This window comes from Neurospora tetrasperma (genome assembly GCF_000213175.1).
Source record: "Neurospora tetrasperma FGSC 2508 unplaced genomic scaffold NEUTE1scaffold_81, whole genome shotgun sequence".
NCBI classification, from domain to species: Eukaryota; Fungi; Ascomycota; class Sordariomycetes; order Sordariales; family Sordariaceae; genus Neurospora; species Neurospora tetrasperma.
The window spans coordinates 9,182,957-9,200,439 of record NW_009799179.1 but is presented as its reverse complement, the minus strand read 5'-3'; the positions used below and the strand labels follow the sequence as shown (position 1 = coordinate 9,200,439).

General features: G+C 53.9%; 6 protein-coding genes across 6 annotated transcripts; 3 read left to right on the top strand and 3 right to left on the bottom strand.

The window, feature by feature from the left end:
- Positions 1-15: 15 nt before the first annotated feature.
- On the top strand, positions 16-624 carry NEUTE1DRAFT_74476 (uncharacterized protein; the record flags this gene model as incomplete). The annotated part of the gene is made up of 1 exon (XM_009858945.1): positions 16-624. A coding segment is annotated over one exon (609 nt), but the record flags the coding sequence as incomplete, so codon positions are not given.
- A 524-nt stretch (positions 625-1,148) lies between these two features.
- NEUTE1DRAFT_119275 (14-3-3 protein 7) lies at positions 1,149-3,209 on the bottom strand (the record flags this gene model as incomplete). The annotated part of the gene is made up of 5 exons (XM_009858944.1): positions 1,149-1,599; positions 1,659-1,971; positions 2,028-2,334; positions 2,397-2,477; positions 3,068-3,209. The coding sequence occupies 4 exons, from the start codon at positions 2,455-2,457 to the stop codon at positions 1,492-1,494; spliced, it is 789 nt and encodes a 262-aa protein (XP_009857246.1).
- A 2,294-nt stretch (positions 3,210-5,503) lies between these two features.
- On the top strand, positions 5,504-6,821 carry NEUTE1DRAFT_97199 (uncharacterized protein; the record flags this gene model as incomplete). Its single annotated transcript, XM_009858943.1, has 3 exons — positions 5,504-5,899; positions 5,996-6,127; positions 6,326-6,821. 3 exons carry the CDS (start codon positions 5,784-5,786, stop codon positions 6,363-6,365), a joined length of 288 nt encoding a protein of 95 aa, XP_009857245.1.
- A 661-nt stretch (positions 6,822-7,482) lies between these two features.
- NEUTE1DRAFT_133984 (uncharacterized protein) lies at positions 7,483-10,073 on the bottom strand (the record flags this gene model as incomplete). Its single annotated transcript, XM_009858942.1, has 2 exons — positions 7,483-7,794; positions 7,905-10,073. The coding sequence occupies 2 exons, from the start codon at positions 9,753-9,755 to the stop codon at positions 7,597-7,599; spliced, it is 2,049 nt and encodes a 682-aa protein (XP_009857244.1).
- Positions 10,074-10,652: 579 nt separating this feature from the next.
- NEUTE1DRAFT_133983 (uncharacterized protein) lies at positions 10,653-13,509 on the top strand (the record flags this gene model as incomplete). The annotated part of the gene is made up of 4 exons (XM_009858941.1): positions 10,653-11,098; positions 11,189-11,590; positions 11,743-12,542; positions 12,601-13,509. 4 exons carry the CDS (start codon positions 11,023-11,025, stop codon positions 13,405-13,407), a joined length of 2,085 nt encoding a protein of 694 aa, XP_009857243.1.
- Positions 13,510-14,225: 716 nt separating this feature from the next.
- Positions 14,226-17,223, bottom strand: NEUTE1DRAFT_106551 (uncharacterized protein; the record flags this gene model as incomplete). Its single annotated transcript, XM_009858940.1, has 4 exons — positions 14,226-14,534; positions 14,706-16,361; positions 16,416-17,037; positions 17,141-17,223. 4 exons carry the CDS (start codon positions 17,221-17,223, stop codon positions 14,226-14,228), a joined length of 2,670 nt encoding a protein of 889 aa, XP_009857242.1.
- Positions 17,224-17,483: the final 260 nt, after the last annotated feature.

Genomic DNA, 17,483 nt, shown 5'->3' with positions numbered 1-17,483 from the left:
ACCAATACCGCCAAGATGTCCCAACCAACCCTCTACGAAATCCTCTCCCTCTCACCCACCACCTCCGACCTCACCCCCGCCATAATCAAACAAGCCTACCGCCGCGCCCTCCTCACCCACCACCCCGACAAGTCTTCTTCTTCTTCTTCTTCTTCTGCTTTCTCCTCCTCATCCACCTCCAATGGTTACTCCAACAGCCACCCCAACAGCCACCCCCCTCCAAAAACCAAAAAACCCATCTCATACACAATCGACCAAATCTCCCTCGCATACACCACCCTCTCCTCCCCCACCCTACGGACCCAATACGACGCCTCCTTACGACGTCTTGCTGCTTCCTCCCGCACCCACCCCACAACAACCCTCGGCAAGGGTAATGTAGTCGAAGACTTCCAAACAGGCATCGACACCATCGACCTAGACGACATGGTTTTCGTACCTAGTTATAGTAATAATGGCAAAGAAAAAGACACATGGTACCGCCCCTGCCGATGCGGCAACGAGCGGGGCTTTGCCCTAACAGAGGAAGATCTGGAAGAGAATGCCGACTTGGGGGAGGTATTGGTCCAGTGCGCGGATTGTACGATTTGGTTGCGGGTTTGTTATGTGGTTGCTGAGAATGACGACGACGACAAGGAGGAGGAGGAGAAAGGGGATGGGGATGATGAGGAGAAGAGGAAGAGGTAGTGGGGAGGCATCATCATCATGGCTATTAGGAAGACTTGCTGTGGGTATATAAGTGGTTGATCGGGAACAGAAGAAGGAGGTGAGTGGGCTGGATTGGATCAATGGGATCAACGAAAAGTAGAGGGGTTGTGGTGGTGGTGGTATTGAGAAGACGGCATCTGTAAGTGAGTGATGGTTTAGAATCTGGCAGGAAATGTTGGTATGGTCACTCAAAAGATACCCGTGTACCAAGACGACTTTCGGAATCACTAGCTTAGTTTGAGGAGGGTGGAGGCATAAACGAATACCACTTAGTAGGTATATTAGCCTGAGAACATTGTGTCGCAATGTTGTTTTGAGTCGGCAATGAAATGCCTGAACTAATCTTCTCCCGTACATGTAAAATATTCCTACCTATGCCTGTTACTCATCGGCCTGGTTCTTGACTGGCACGCCCAGCGATGCTGTGGGAAGCTAAAAGTGTCTGCTCGAGATCTTGCTCGAAAAAAGGGGGTAGATTTTGGGTTTGTGTTGTGGTCACGACTGCCCAGCGTACTAGTCTAAAAGACAAGACGATACCGAGACAAAAAAGGAAAACCTCCAAGGTGCTCTGCTCTGCCACCTTCTAATCCTCTTTCATATTGGGGGAATCGTCCACTTATTCTTGGATTGCTGTGTTGTGTATCTGCGTAAAACATGCAAAAGTATTTGGGGGATCTCCATTCCGACACTCCAAAGACACCATTTCCACCGTGGACTTGCCAAGATTTCTGCCAGGGAATTATCACATCATGAGACTAAAAAGGAAACGTATCCGCCACCTCTTTACTCGGCCTTGGGCTCCTCCGCCGCAGGGGCGTCAGCCTTGGGCTCTTCGGGGGCAGCCTCACCCTGAGCGGCGGGCGCCTCGGCCTCGGAAGAGGTCCAGAGAGTCTGTGGAAAAAAAGAGTCAGCGCCGTTCAACCGAATCCAACCTCCTCGAGTGTACTCACAAGGTTGTCGCGGAGGAGCTGCATGATGAGGGTGGAGTCCTTGTAGCTCTCCTCACTCAATGTGTCGAGCTCGGCAATAGCGTCATCGAAGGCCTGCTTGGCGAGGTGGCAAGCCTGGTCAGGAGCGTTGAGAATCTCGTAGTAGAAGACGGAGAAGTTGAGGGCAAGGCCGAGGCGGATGGGGTGAGTGGGAGGAAGCTCGGTCTGGGCAACGTCGGTAGCGTTCTTGTAGGCGTCGAGCGACTTGTCGGCGGAGTCCTTGCGCTTGTCACCAACGGCGAACTCGGCGAGGTAACGGTGGTAGTCACCCTTCCTGTTACGGGGGTTAGAGAGCGGCATGGTAAGCGACTCGGGGCGTTGTACACTTACATCTTGTGGTAGAAGACCTTGGACTCGCCAGTGGTGGCGGAAGGAATGAGGTGCTGGTCAAGAACGGAGAGGATGTCCTCGCAGATCTTGGCAAGCTCGCTCTCAATCTTCTGGCGGTACTCCTTGATGAGGCTGACCTGGGTAGAGTTGCCCTTGGACTCCTCCTTCTGCTCGATAGAGGTGACGATTCTCCACGAGGCACGGCGGGCACCGATGACGTTCTTGTAGGCGACGGAAAGGAGGTTGCGCTCCTCAACGGTGAGATCACGGTCCTCAGAAGCGACGATCTTCATGTTCTCCACCATCTCTGCACGGCGGAACTTATCAGTCTCTGTCGGTGGGCATCGGGCATTGATTGATTTAACGTACCCTCGTAGCGCTCGGCCTGCTCGGCGAGCTTGGCAAGGTAAACAGCATCCTCGTGGCCCATTTTGGCGGTGTTGTGAAGTTCTGAGATGTCGTGTGTTAGCGGATGAAATTATCAGGCGTGGTGGTGTGATAAAGGGGCGGGCCAATGTGAGGACGCGGGTGACTGAAATGGCGGGGTAGATATCAACGCGGGACAGCGAAAAGGAGGTGTAAGGCACAACAGCAATGCGCGCTGCGACGAAAGAAGCCCTTGGTTGCCGACCGACACGGTGAAGCCAAACTAAAAGTCGCTTTGTGTTTTGATTTTGTGAGTCCCGCGGTGTGTCGATCGAATGTCGAAGTAGACTTGCCGCCAACGGTAGGTAGGGGGTATGCGCGCAGCAGGCTGGGCAGCACCTCCTGAACGGCCGTCTTTGAAGCGGCTCCCGTCAAGTCAAAGCTCGGATGCGATGAGTGCTGCGGCCGCCGTCCATGGCGACAAAGATATGGCGTTGTCGCATCGCGATGACGACAGCGGGCGGTGGACGAGAGGAGCAGCGGGTAGCGGAAGTGCGTGTGCAGCTGATGATGATGATGATGATGATGATGCCCATGGCCGACGGTGCAGGGAGAGGGAGGAAGCGGAGAGGCAGTGTGTCTGTCTGTCTACAAGAAGCCATGATGGTACATACCTGGTTAGATATTAGAGTAGACGGTAAGGCGGTTGTAGATTCGCAAAGGCGACAATCAGCAGAGGCTTTGGTGGTGAAGAAGTGGATTTCGCTTGGTCGTTGGGGAAAAAGAAGCAGGAAATGGACAGGCAGAGTGGTTTTGGGAATGCAGAGTTGGAAATGAGGGAAGGGGGTGCATTAAGGCGGGCAGGGAAGGGGAGAGTGAGTGCGACCTGACACCTACTGGAGTGAGTGGAAGTGAGAGGAACCCGCCGGGGCGAGGCTTGCACGGCCACGCCTCCGCCTGTTTTGGGTTCTGATCGGTGCTAGTATGGGGCGGCGGCCTGCCTGCACTCGCTCCCTCTAGTCTGCTTCACCCACTGTACGCAGTATGTAGTGTAGAGCCGGTAGGGACAGGAGTGACGGGAATGGGGAACTGAAGGGAAGTACCACCAACACGTGACACCACCTCTGCTGCCTTGAGGTTGGGGACGGGATTCCCTTTGGATTGCAGCTTCACTTTGGCCGGGCAACCTACACTAGAGGTGGTATCTACGTCACGTCACTGGGCTGGCACTCACGTAGGTTCAGTCCACCTAGTTACTACCTCTATCACAGAGGTAGAGGTATAATCGCAGACGGGCCCGGACCAGGTGATGGCTCTCATCGCTTCCATTCCATCAACATCTCTACACTACCTAGAGGTACCTCTATGCAGGTGCTTGCACTCACTCCCAAGCCTGATACTACTCCCACAAAGTACATACGAGCCCAGCCAGTCCAGCCCGCTCCCTGTTTGTCCACCAACCCAAACAGCAGCTGGGCAGCCCTGCCGGATAGGTGTGCCACGCAGCGAACGACGGCGGAATCATAAAATAGGTAGGCCGAAAGGAGACACCACGTTGCTTCTTGAAGGAAAACTCTGATAGTGATAACCCTCTGTCGTGGCAGTCACAAACACCACCATCAGCCCCTTCGTGGTGGTGGTATTCAACAGCCCTATTTTCATCCCGCCAACCTGGAATCATACACGCAACGGATGGATGCCATGATTGAAGCGATTGGACCTTGGTTGCCGCTCCCTAGATTGTTCCATGAATTCCTATCCATCCGTCTCTATGGCATAAAGTGCCCGGCATATCTCGATCATGCGCTTAGTTCTCTCCACGGCCACAACTCTTTACTGCTGTAAACAAGCCAATCGCTCGGATTCCACCTGTCCAGCCCCTATGTCCTTAAACAAGACCCTGTCTCGCCTGGCCAAACGGGATCGGTCTCACACGGTCTACGACTCTTGTTTTGGCATCATCTCTACAATTTCAAGAGATCTTTCTGCTCACACCCATCACGCTGAAGCCATCTAGAGACCATACGGGTCTCGCCCTACATTTTGTCGCCCTCCAGATGTAACCGTTCCCATAGCATCAGCTGAGCTTCATCCCTCTCGCCGCGAGGTCGCTGTCCAGACCTCGATGGACAGGGATGGGCCCGCAATTCTGATTGAGAGGATGGAGTCCACCCAGGGTCCCTTGTCTGACCTTGCTCAATCGCAAGGCCCTTCACGAATGCCAGGAACACGATGATCTCCGGCTCCATGGAGTTTGGCAAAATCCATGCCGTGGTAGTTGGTACAATACTATGATGCAAGAAGGCTGGAGGGGCAAGCCGCCCATGGAGACACTCTGAATGATATATGTAGAATTCGGGCTGGAACGGCTGGAGGGTTCAATGGGACTCCAAGTTGAGTTTGGGTTGTGCAAACCCACAGAGCCGCCCGCTTGCGCCAACCAAGATCTCACTGCCGAGTGTGTTCACAGCAGGTGGGTGGCGTTCAGGTTGCAAAGTTGCCCTGCTTCTTGCGTGCTTGCAATCAAAGTCACAACATCAATGAATGAGACAAGTTGAATCAGGGGAGTTGTTGCCCTGGGCCGTTTGTTGACAAAACTAGGTACTTGGTCTAAGACACACGACGGAGTTTCGTTTGTGGTTGTCTGTCACTCCAGGGCATTGATTGACTCCAGCCAGATCATGATTGCTTTCGGACCCCCTCTCAGCCCCTGATGCGTCATTCGTTACCTCCCAGCAAGACAGCTGAAAGTGGGAAGAGGGGTGAGCTTTGGCGGGGCAGTGGGGTTGAGCGTGCCATGGAAGCTTGCGCAAAGAACACTGTCGTCGCAACAAACTGCTGCCTCAGGCGTGAACTTTGTCTGATCCAACCCGATTGCAGTAAAGCTGCCAACTGTCAGCGACTGCCACAGCCGAGCCGTCAGCGGACAGGCGGAGCAGGTCGGTGCTAGAAGCCACGAGCCTTGAGCCTTGTCCCGGTAAAGGTACGTAACCCCCAACCCGCGACGACATTCGCTGGAGAACAGAACCGAGCTTCGACGTCCATGCGGACCCGAGAAGCTCCATCCCCGTCCCCGAACTCCAGTCTCCAGTTTTCATCAGGTCATCCCAAGCAAGTGTACGCAATTGGATCACCATCGCCTACACAACGTAATCGCATTGACAACCAACTAACTCTTGACGATTCAATAGAAAAAGGTAGCTTACACCAACTTCCGCGACTGTCCAACTGTTGTAATACATCTTCTCCCATACATACACTCAACTCTTTTTAATCAAATCATCCATCAAATCTGTCTTCTTGCACGCCAACCTAAGAAAAGAGACCCCATCCGCTAAAGCTTAACCCACGTCACTCTAGTCCAACCAAACCACCAAACCAACCATCAAGATGCTCCGCACCACCGTCTCCAAGCTCGCTCGCCCTACCGTTTCCAGGGCTTTTGCGACCACCTCCCGCGCTCTCGCCGGTGAGACCGGTGCTCCCCCCAAGACCGGCGGCCCAGGGTGAGTTTTTGTTCCGCCGCGTTCCTCGCACGCGCACGTGGATACGCGGCGACTCAAACTAGTTCAAACCCGCTGACATCATACCCTCCCACCCAGTGACGCTTTCCAGCGCCGCGAGAAGGCCAACGAGGATTTCGCTATCCGCCAGCGCGAGAAGGAGAAGCTCCTCGAGCTCAAGAAGAAGCTTGCCGAGCAGCAGAAGCACCTCAAGACTCTTTCTGATCACATGTAAGAACAACCCGCCAGCCAGCCAACAGCCAACAGCCACCACCGGCGCATACTCGTCACAAGCAGACCAGGCCAGGCGCGCATCATATTGGTCGTAGTCAGCTGCGCACACCATCATCAGAGGAAGCCGGGCCTCGGTTCTCCTTGACAGATAAAAGGAAGTTCTAAAAAAGCAGTTACTAACAAGTCGATAAACAGTGACGAGATCACCAGGGAGCAGGGCGGCGAGCGCAACTAAACGAACAACAAGCAACAATAACAACCCATAAACATTATTATTTTTCTTCTTCCTCTGCTTATTATCATTCCCTCTCGCGACGTCCCATCGCAACACACGCCACTACGCCTACGCAGTATGAATGCAATGAAATGAGAAAAGCCATGGATTGGGGGGGTTAGGAAAGGATGGGACTTGGGGATACGGGGACGGCGCGCCGAGGATGAATGTCATCTTACACATATCTCAAACTTACCCCTTGTAGCAATATAGCGAGCAAAGCCATGATCGATGATCACAAAATCACGACCGGGGGACCTATGGACCTCACAAGTTGCATCAATGAGACGAACAAGTGTCTAAAGCAAAACCGTGACGGAGCTGAAGAGAAAGTCAGTCCAAGGAGTCTAACCGTTCCTGTGCTGCTTACAGTAAGGGCGATAAGTAATGGGTTCATCAGCTTCGCGCACTTGGGACAAAAGATTTTCACAACGCGGCTGGCAACTTTGCCGTTTTTTTTTTTTCGATCCAGACTCCAGACTCTTCATTGTCCTATTGCCATTTATATGGAAAGGCAGACAAGATAGTACTTCTGAAGGAAGAACAACAGCTTCAAGTGCGTCTCATAAATATTTACTGATACCCACGTTCTGAGTTCCAACAATGCTGTAGATCTCAACTCTAAAAATCACACTTCCAGTACGTACGTATCCAGTCCGACAGTCCGATATGTATGATATTCACTCAGCATCAAGACGATAGACCGAAAACAGAAACGTAAACTCCCCTCTCAGATGGAACGAATCCCTTTTCGGACTGTGGCCATTACCTTAAACCCATCTTGTTTATTGATTTTTTTTGCTTTGAACTGCCTGCGCACCATAATCGAGCCTAGCTTAACCTTTTCATCCCCCATCCCATCCCAAAGCCAGCCAGACAGACAGACAGACCTCAGCTACGTAAATTAACATCATCGATTCCCCCCCTACCACAGCCACGATACATATACAAGACCTTTCAAATCATACCACGACGGACAGCCTTTCACAAAACTAACAAACAAACCAACAAACCAACCAACAAACTAGGGTAAGTAGTGTACTCAAAATAGAACACACACACACACAGACAAGTTCGCCGCCATCCGATTCTTCTTTCTCTTTCTCTTTCTCTTTCACTCATACTTCACTTTACTTTAACTTTCTAAAATACAGCATCATCAAAGCCCATTCATTTCCCTTTCCCTTTCCCTTCACCTGTTCACACCACCGGCCCTGTACGAGCGATAAAAGCTCTGAGCGGCATCCGACTCGTTGACGCCATGGTGGGCACCCATGCCGCTGGTAGCCTTTTGGGCAGCGGCCACCTTGGCTTGGAGGTCGGCGGCGTTTTGGTCGATCCACTGGAGCTGGTGGAGATGACCGTTGAGGACACGGACGATTTGGCTGAACTGTTGTTTTTGTTTATCATGTGCGTTAGTGACTGTACCACATAAGGGAAAAAATGGAGAAAAAGGAGAAAAAAAGGAGGAGAAAAAAAGGGAGAGAAAAAAAAACATACCGGATCATCAGGCTTGCTCCCCTTGCTCAACGTGCCGGTCATATCATTAATCTCCTTGATCATCTTGGCCAAATCCTTGCCCATCTCATCCAGCCTATCCGTCAGCTTCTCGGCAAGCTTATACGTCCTCTCGCGCTCCTGATCGGGGCCCAAGCCGTCGCCAACACCGCCAGCAGCCTTTGACTCGCCGCCGGATCCAAGCTGCTGCTTCTTGAACAGCTCCTCCAGCTGTGCCTCGTACTGGTCCAGCCACGCGGTCAACTCGTCCTGCTGCGACTCGACGCCCGAGAGCTGGCGCTCGATCTCGTTGCTGGCCTTCTCGGCCTCGTATGTGCTGGTGTACAGCTTCTGGATCTTCTCGCCGTTCTCGACCAGGAGGCGGTCCCATTCGGCCACCTTGGCGGCTTGCGACTTGAATTCCTTCTGGTACTTGGAGAGATCGGTGGCCCAGCGAGTGATGATTTCATCCATGGTCTTGTTCTTCAACCGCGGGAGAGTAGAAGTGGGGCCGGTGGTCGTGGAGGCGAGGTTGCCGGTGGTGCTGGTGGTGCCGGCGGCCGTAGTGGTGTTGTTGGTGGTGGTTTTGGAGGTGGTGGTATCCGCAGGCTTGGCTCCTCCTCCAAAGAGACTGCTGGTGGTTCCAGCAGTGGCGGTGGTGCTCCCACCGGCAGTGGTGGTGGCCGCTGTGGTAGTGGCGGGCTTGGTGGTGGCCGCACCGAAGAGGCCGCTAGTAGTAGTCGAAGACAAAGTAGCAGGCGCTGTAGTTGTGGTCGTCGAAGGCGTAGTCGATCCGAACAAGCCTCCTGAGGCTGGGGCAGTAGAGGTAGTGGTAGCATCCTTGTTAGCGCCGAACAGGCTGCCGGAAGCAGCAGTGGTGGTAGAGGTGGCAGGAGCTGAGGTAGCAGGAGTTGCGCCGAACAGACCACCCGCAGCTGGCTTTGCCGCTTCGGCCGGCTTGCTTGTGTTGGCACCAAAGAGACCGGAAGTTGCTGGTGCTGTGGTGGTTGTGGTTGACGTCGTAGCCGGGGTTGTCGAGGCTCCGCCAAACAGGCTGCCACCGCTGGTCGCAGGCTTCGCGCCAAAGAGAGTAGATCCGGAAGTGGCTGTCGTCGCGGGAGTTGTGCTGGACGCAGTCTCGGCTGGCTTGGCGCCAAAGAGACCAGAAGTGGTGCCAGAGGTAGTGGTCTCGGCTGGCTTCGCTCCGAAGAGAGATGGTGTTGTTCCCGAGGTGGGGGCAGGGGTTGTGGTCGGGGTACTCGAGGCTCCTCCTCCTCCAAAGAGGTTGCCAGAGGCAGGCTGGGTAGCACCAAAGAGAGAGGGCGCGGCCTTGGAAGCGTCAGCAGCAGGTGGTGCACCGGCTGGGGTAGTCGATCCTAGTCCAAACGAGGTCTTGGCCGGCGTCGTCTGAGAGTTGGCGCCAGCTCCGAAGAGACCACCGGTAGCCGGAGTAGTAGAAGCATTGTTTCCAAACAGACCTCCCGAAGGAGCTCCTGTTGCGGGTGTGGTGCTGGCCCCGCCACCAAACAGGTTCGAGCCACCAGCGGCGGGGGTTGTCGATGTGTTGGCAGTGGTGTTTCCAAACAAGCCTGCGCCAGGCGTCGTGCTGCCTCCTCCGGCAGTGTTGGAAGCAGAGCCGAAAAGCGAAGGTGTAGTCGAGGTGGTATTGGCTCCGAATAGTCCTCCAGGTTTCGAGGCATCTGTAGGCTTAGCGCCAAACAAGCCACCGGCCGGCTGTGTCGAGCTCGCTGCTGGGGTGCCGAAGGAGGAGGCTCCGAAGAGACCACCGGATGTAGCAGTTGTTGCTGGTTGGCCCGAAGCCGCGCTGGAGCTTGGTGTACCGAAGAATGACATGATTGCGATTATGTGAGGCTGACGATATTATGTCGAGGTTTCGGGGTTGGTTGGTTGGTTGGTTGGTTAAGGCGTTGATGGTAGGGTAGTCGTCGACCAAAATCTAGAGAGTCAACAACAGCGTCCCACTTCCCAAGGCTGTTGCGGTTACCTCAACAACAACAGGGAGCGCGCGGAAACCCAAGCAACGATTCGTTGAAATACGATGAGGAAGATCGGCGCGATCTCGGTTTTAAGTAATTGATGCAATGGTCCAGCCGTGGTATCGGATCGCGAGTTTGGGCGTGGATTGGAGAAAGCAAAGAAAGTGTGGCAGCGTCACTCTGTCTCTCTGTTAGTTTGTCAAGGTTCCGTCCTTTCCCCTTCTGGGGACCCGGACGCGCAACGAACAAGGCCAAGCATTTCCCGCTTGTTGGAGCACCACCGTGACTGCAGCGAGTCAGCCCCAGGTGAAGTGGTCAGCCTCACCTCCCCCCGTCTAACATTTTACACTACTAGCAAGTGCCAAGCGTGCACGGCCAATCAATGTGTGGCTTGACGGCAGTTCGACAACTGCACTGCAGTGAACTGAGAACTTTAGCGATGACGGGGCGGGCCTCATACACAGTAAAAGGGAAGTGCTGACTTTCCACTTGCCGTGATGCTCTTGCATCTGACTGGACCGTCTGGTTGCAGCACATTTTACGCAGCGAGTTACCTACCATAGTTTCCGGACACGGCGGTACCTTACCATAGTACCGTACCGTACATACCAGGGTAGCCGAGCAGGAAGCCCTGTTGTCTCGGAAAGCTTGGGGTGGTGGTTACCCCATGTTCTAGGCCATCGTGAGCCCATTCCTCTAGGCCATCCGGAAGCTGTTCCTTTCTCTCGACTCTCTCCACACACATCGTCCATCGTCTGGACATTGAGATGCCACAAGTCAGCCGCAACGTCTGTGTGCATACCTATCTCCTGCACAGTATAAGAGTCGGCTTACTCCCGTCTTGTTATAGGACACTCCAGTCCTGTCCCTCACAGCAGTAAACATACCTACTGTAGCACCCCACAGCAACTACATCACTCCTCAGTCCTCACCTTGGCCCCCCGATCCCCGATCCCGATCCTCCCATATCCATATCCATATCCATATACATATACATATACATACACCTATCTTGCTTCCTACCTACCATATACACCTCTGCGCTTCCTTCAGTACTCACCAAAGTCGGAAATCCTCTTGTTCTTTGATCGTATATACCGCCGCGACTACGCTTCGAGATCATAATGGCTTCGCGCAGGAACAGTCTGTCGCCTCCCGAGAGGCAGGGGACCATGGACCCGGGCGCTCATGAGCTACCTGGTAGGTTACAGCTGATGGGGAATTTGGGAGACCTCTGAACAAAGTCGGCACATGGATATCCAACTAACCATTCATTCTACGCGCCAACAGGCTCCGACACCGAAGATCACTACTCCGATGCCATCTCTTCTCCCAAAGCTCCCTCCTCGCCCATCCCGCGAACAAGAGTTGAGAGAGTAGACGACAAGCCGGCGTATGGAGAGGTCCCGGGGACAAAGGCGTATTCTATGAGGGAAGGGGACGCGAAGCCGGATGAATTTGCCATTATCCCAGACCCAGACACCAAGCTCTCGACCGAGGAGCATGACCAGCGCCGGCCGTCCACTCCAGGCGGGCGCCCCATTCCCATGACCGTAGTGGAGGAGACGCCAGATAGCACTGGTGCCGTCACCCACCATGAGATCGAAGCGAGGCACAGGGTTGACAGTCCTCCCGACGTGCTTGTCAAGGCGGATGGGCAAAAGATCGAGCATGAGAAGGGTGGTGACAATGGTACGGATGCGTAGCACTTCTTTCTAGCCACACACACACACGCGCGCGCACACACACGCACATTCACACGCACATGCCTGTTTTTTTTTTTTTTTTGAGCCAGCAAATTATACAAGATCTCCTTTGTATTGACTTTACGTTTTCCTGCGTAGATACACCAATACCACCTGCATTAAAGAGTCCCGCCTCGATCCATTCTAGAGACTCGTCATCTGATCTAGACCAGCCATCCTCTGACTCGCCCTCATTGGGGCCCAGTCTTCTAGAAAAGGAGGAGGCAAAAGATGATGCGCACGACAATGTCGTACGAAACAACGCCAAGACCGACGACGAACAGGCCGATGAAGATGAATCCAAGAAGGAGGAGGAGAATGTAGAGGTCAAGACTGAGCAGGCTGAAGATGGGGAGGTGGACGACGAGAAACACGAGGAGGAGCAGTCAAAAGACCACGATACCGAAGAAGGATTGAAAAGAGACGAGTTCGAGGATGCCAGCGAAGAGCTTGAAAACCAAAACACAAACAAGGAAGAAGCAGAGGACCACTTCGACGAGGCAGAACCCAGTCAAGAGAACGAGAAGAAGGTCGAGCCAGAAGAGGACAAGAAGGACGATGCCAGCTTTGACCACAAAGAGGAGAAGCCTGTTGAAAACGATGGGGTCAACGACGACGACGGATTTGCTGAAGCAGGGGATAAAGCACCCGACGATGACGGGTTTGGTGATGACGACTTTGGGGACGACTTTGCTGAGCCAGCCCAGGCCGGCGGTGATGACTTTGGGGATGACTTTGACGACTTTGAGGAGGGAGCCGAGGCCAACAACGATGCTGACTTTGGCGACTTTGACGATGCCGGCTTTGACGACGATGACTTCCAAGAAGCCGAAGGGTTCTCAGCTCCAGCACCTGCTCCTGAGCCGCAACCACAACAACCGCAGTCCTCGTTATCCTTCGTAAGTCCCCAACCCAGTTACTCCCTCTACACCCAACACACACTAACCTGTTCCCTAGCAAATACCCGACTTCACCCACCTTTCCGCCTCTGAGATCCTCTCCCTCACTTCCCCTTACCTCAACGCTCTCTTCCCCCCCTCCCCCGACACCGACGGCGACGACTCCTCCTCCTCCCCCATCCCCACCCTCAACGTCTCCAACGGCATCACCGACCCCATTTTCCAACACCCCCGCTCCGCCTCCCTCTGGTCACAGCTCGTCGCCCCTCCCCCACTCCAACCCCCCGACTGGATCCGTTCCCGCATCCGTCGCCTCTTCCTTGTCTCCCTCGGCGTCCCCGTCGACCTAGACGAGATCCTCCCCGCTTCCAAGCAAAAGAAACTCGTCTTGCCTTCGTTAGGCGACCCCGACGCAGCAGACGACGATCGCACAGGTCGTTCGCGACGCGCTAGCTCTGCCGCCGCCTTCCGTAGTCAAAACCAAAATCTTAATACTACTACCACTTCGAATTCAAGCCGAACCCCCTCCAAACAACCACCCGTTAACAAAACCGTCGCCGCCGCCGCAAACACAGAAGGAAGCGCCAACCGCTCTTCCCGTTCCGCTAGGAAGGGACCACCGCCCGAACCGGTATTCGACCTAGTGGCTGCCAAGCAGTTGTGCGAGACGACAGATGAGGCGCTTTCGGGGATGACGGACAAGGAACTAAAAGAGCATGTTCAAAAATTGGAGGCGATGCAAGGGGTGGCGTCCGAGGTGTTGGTGTATTGGCAGCAGAGGACGGATGAGAAGATTGGTGATCGGGAGGCGTTTGAGGGGGTGATTGAGAATCTGGTGAAGCATGCTAGGAAGGTTAGGAAGTAAGTAGGTACGTAAGTACATAAATTGGGGGGAGAAAGGGGGAAGAAAGTGGTTGGGTATATAAATGGTGTGGTTGGTGGGAATTATGGAGGGAAAAAGGGGAGGGGAAGAGGATGATGATTATATTCTTCTATTCGATGTACAGGGGGTGATTACTTAGATAGACTGAGACTTGTTATTATATCAGGTGTTGTAATTAGATAAGGAGAAGGTTTCTGGGGAGGTTAAATTTCAAAAGGGGGGAGGGGGGATGTGGTTGGTGTGATAGACTATTAGGTCTAGAGGAGAGTAAAATGAATAGATACTTACGTACGGATACAAGTTCCTAATCTTCAACGGAAGGTCATACTTAATTATCTCTCTAGTCGTCATAATTCCAGTTATCACCTGAATGTAGTAATGGTAAGATGGTCATTACGTCAAAAACTCATGACGAAACCAAACTGTTTATCATCTCTACTTCACTCTTCCAAGTTTACCTACTCTTATCATCACCACTACCTGAATTACCCAATTCAAGTATATATATTCTCGATATACCATGAAGTCCTAGACCATATCATAACCTTATACCTTGGATCATACGCTCACCCACCCACCCACCCACCGAGACAGAGAAAAAAAAGAAAAAAGGAAAGAAAGAGAAACCTGCCAATCCACCCACCCATCCTCATTCACAACGATTTCGTTTTCGTCATGCAACAAGAACAACCGAATTCCATCCCGCTAAACTGGGGTATCAACATCACATATACACTCTCACACTCTCACACTCTCACACTAAACCCATGCCATCCATCTAGCACTCAAGTATCACTCACTCACTCACCACCCTCCTCAACAACAGCATTCGCATCCTTCTTTATGTACAGCTCCGTCAACTCGTCGCTCTTCTCAATCACCAACCCTTTTTCGTTGGCAAGATGCAACAAGCAAATGAAGCAGTAACTGGTGGAAATGTCGTCCATGGCCGTTTTCGGGTAGACTTTTTGCAGCGAGTTCATGACTTCTGTGAACTTGAGCGTTGGTTTTTCCTGTTCGCCGTCTTTTGTGGGCTCTACTGAGCCCGGTTGCGCGGATGGGGTTGTTAGTGGTGGAGAGAGGAGGGAGTCTTCGGGGTTTGGTGGTGTCTGTTGTTCGTGTCGTTAGTAACTGATAGGAATAAAATGAGGATAACAAAAATAGAAAGGAAGAAAAGAAAAAGAGGGAGGGAAAAAGGAAAGAAAAGAAAAACGTACGCCATCCAATATCTCCATCCCCATCCCCCGCCAAAGTTCCTCCTTCAGCCTCCTGACATCCACCTTCTTGGCCCGTCTCGCATACTGCACATACTCGGGCCTGACTCTTCGTGATTGCGTAACCAGCATCGTGCCAAACGCCAAATCGGCCGGGTTCGTAACCGTCAGCCCGTTAAACGCGCCCGTCATGCCCACGTCCATCGTCAGTCCTGCTGTGCCTTCTTTGCCGACAGCGCCATCCCCTTGCGTGCCACCGGGGCCAGGAGAAAAGTGATCCCGTGCGTCAGCAAAGACTTCCTCGTCCATGTCTTCGTCATCATCGTCGTCTCCGCCGTTGGCAAACGGCAGACCGTCGTCCTGGAAGAAGTTGGCGTCGTAGTCACCTTGCGGGAGATGGTCGTCTTGCGATGATGGGCCCTGGTTAAGCGGCGCTTTCTGTTGGGCCCAAAAGGCCTCGTCCATGGCGCCCTCGGGGACTTGGTCTGGGTTTTGGTTGTCGGCATTGGAACGACCAAAGGCGCGCTGCTTGCGGCCGAGACGGGCCTTGGGCTTGAGGAAGAGGTTGAGCAGCTGCTTGGAGCTGAAGTGCTTGTCGTCCGGCAGCAGGTTGCGCGACTTGGACTTCCAGTCCTTCTTGGGCAGCGAAATGGCCGAGTTGGTGGTGGCTTGGGTGTGCAGGACGTCGTGAAGGGTGCGATCCACGGGGGTGAAGAAGTCGATCTCGAAAGCCTGTTTCTCCTTGCGCTGGCGTTGTGGTTCCCCCGTCTGGGGCTTGTTGACATCTTTGATCTTGCGAATGCGCCAGTGCTCGGCGCTGGTCCAGTTCTTTTGCAGGGCTTGGTCGAAGTAGCTGAGGATGTCCTCGTGCAGCCGGTCGGTCTTTTGGGCGTTGGTCATGTTGACCATGCCGAAATCGCCCTTGTCTTGGTCGATCATTTCGAGGTCGCCGTCTACTCCATCACCATCGTCACCACCTTCGCCCTCTCCTATGTCTAGACCGGCGTCAAAGACCCGCATCATTTGTGGCTCGATGGCGGCTTCGCGGGCCCAGGCTTCTCCACCCTCACCGAAGGCTACGTCGACGTCTCCTCCCAGGTCGAATGCGCCCAGCGCATCATCGTCATCGAAACCGAGCGGGTTCTCGTCATCAATAATGAAGCCGGATTTGTTGCCGAGGCCAGGGGTTTTGGCTCTATCTTGCTCCTGGCGCCAGTCCTCGGGCGCTCTGAGGAAGGGAATATCGAGGGATCCGGAGGGGTCTCCAAGGATAAAAGTCTTGAGCGACGGGCACACATCCATCTCGTCTAGTCGTCCGAGATCTGGGAAAAACCTAGCACCAAGACTGGCAATGTCGATCTCCACATCGTCCTCCTCCTCTTCTTCTTGTTGTTGGGTTCGAGTCTGGGTCTTTTCGGTTTGGCCGTCGATTTCCATCGCATCGATATCCATGGCGTCCGGGTCGGCATCTTGGTCGTTTTCCTCGGCGGCTTTCTGGTTGCGTGAGTCGAGAGTGTCGATGGCGTCGTCGCTGCTGTCAAAGACAATACGACCCTGCGAATCGATCATCAGGTGGTTCAAGAGGAGACCCTTAGCGCCTCCTTCGTCGAAGTCTGCTGATGCCTTTTTGAAGAGCGGATCTACCGAGAATTCGAGTTCGAACTTTTTGAGCTGTAGGGAAGCGAAGGAGGGTGCCAGTGTGGCTTCGGAGGATCGTTGGGTCTGTAATAGTCAGTATCATCCAACCCGCCCGTAACAGTGAGCCGAGCAACCAACCTTCTTTCTACGCTTCTTTAGTACGTTGCCATTCTCGTCCACCTCGTCCTCCTCCTCATCGTCATCGCCGCCGTCCTCACCCTCACCCCTATCCCTCTTCTTGCTGTCGCGGCTATCGGCCAAACCACTGAGCAGCTTTCCGGTTTCCGTCGCAACACTGTCGACTCTGCTGGTATAGATCTTGACACACCCATCCAGCGTACAACTGGCCTTTTGGAAATTGACACCGTCTCCCTCCTTGAGTAGCGACATATCATGGAAGTAGTCGATCAGCGCAAAGTTCCACGAGTTGGCGGCATTGATCTTGTTGTCGGTGGCCATCTTCATCCACTCCTCAAAGTTGGCCAGGATGGGGACGCGCTTCATGGGGGTGACGACGGCGCCGCCCACAACCGGTCTGTCATCGTCGTCGAGGATGGAGAAGTTCTCCTTGCCCGAGATGCGGCGACGTGGGGTGCGCGGTCCGTTGGAGGTCGGAGTGCCATTTTCGTCGGTTACGCTGCGGGCGGGGGTTGCGATTGCGGTCGCGGCGAGCTTGAGCTGGTTGATCTGGGCCTCGTGGAGGGCTTTGCGTCCTCGCGATCGTTGTTCCTTTTCTTGGGCGTCGTCGTTTAGTGGGATTCTAGTCGGGACGGGAATCTTTGGTCAGTTACAAGGGAGAAGAATAAAAGAGGGACGCGACAAGATATTCAGTTCGCAATTCGCAATTCAAAGAAAAGACGTACTTGAGGCCGGGGGATTTGAGCGGGGATGGCACAGCAGGGCCCTTGCTCATGCTCCGTCGCGGACCTGTGCTGAGGCGAGGCATCTTGGCGGTGTTGATGAAGCTATCGCAAGATGTGAAGCTCCAGGCGGCCGCTGTCTAGTCTGGAGTTTCAGTGGTGTTTGTTTACTTTGACCCGCCCGTAACCACGATGGGAGTGCCAATGCTGGATGGATTGGATAGCGCGGACACTAGACGGATCCACGTCTCAGCGGGCGGGCTGGTGACGGGTGGCGGCACGTGCTGGGGCCTGAAGGTACCTTAACAGCGGGGTGAAGTTGAAGGGAGGAAGTCTGGGGTGCTTG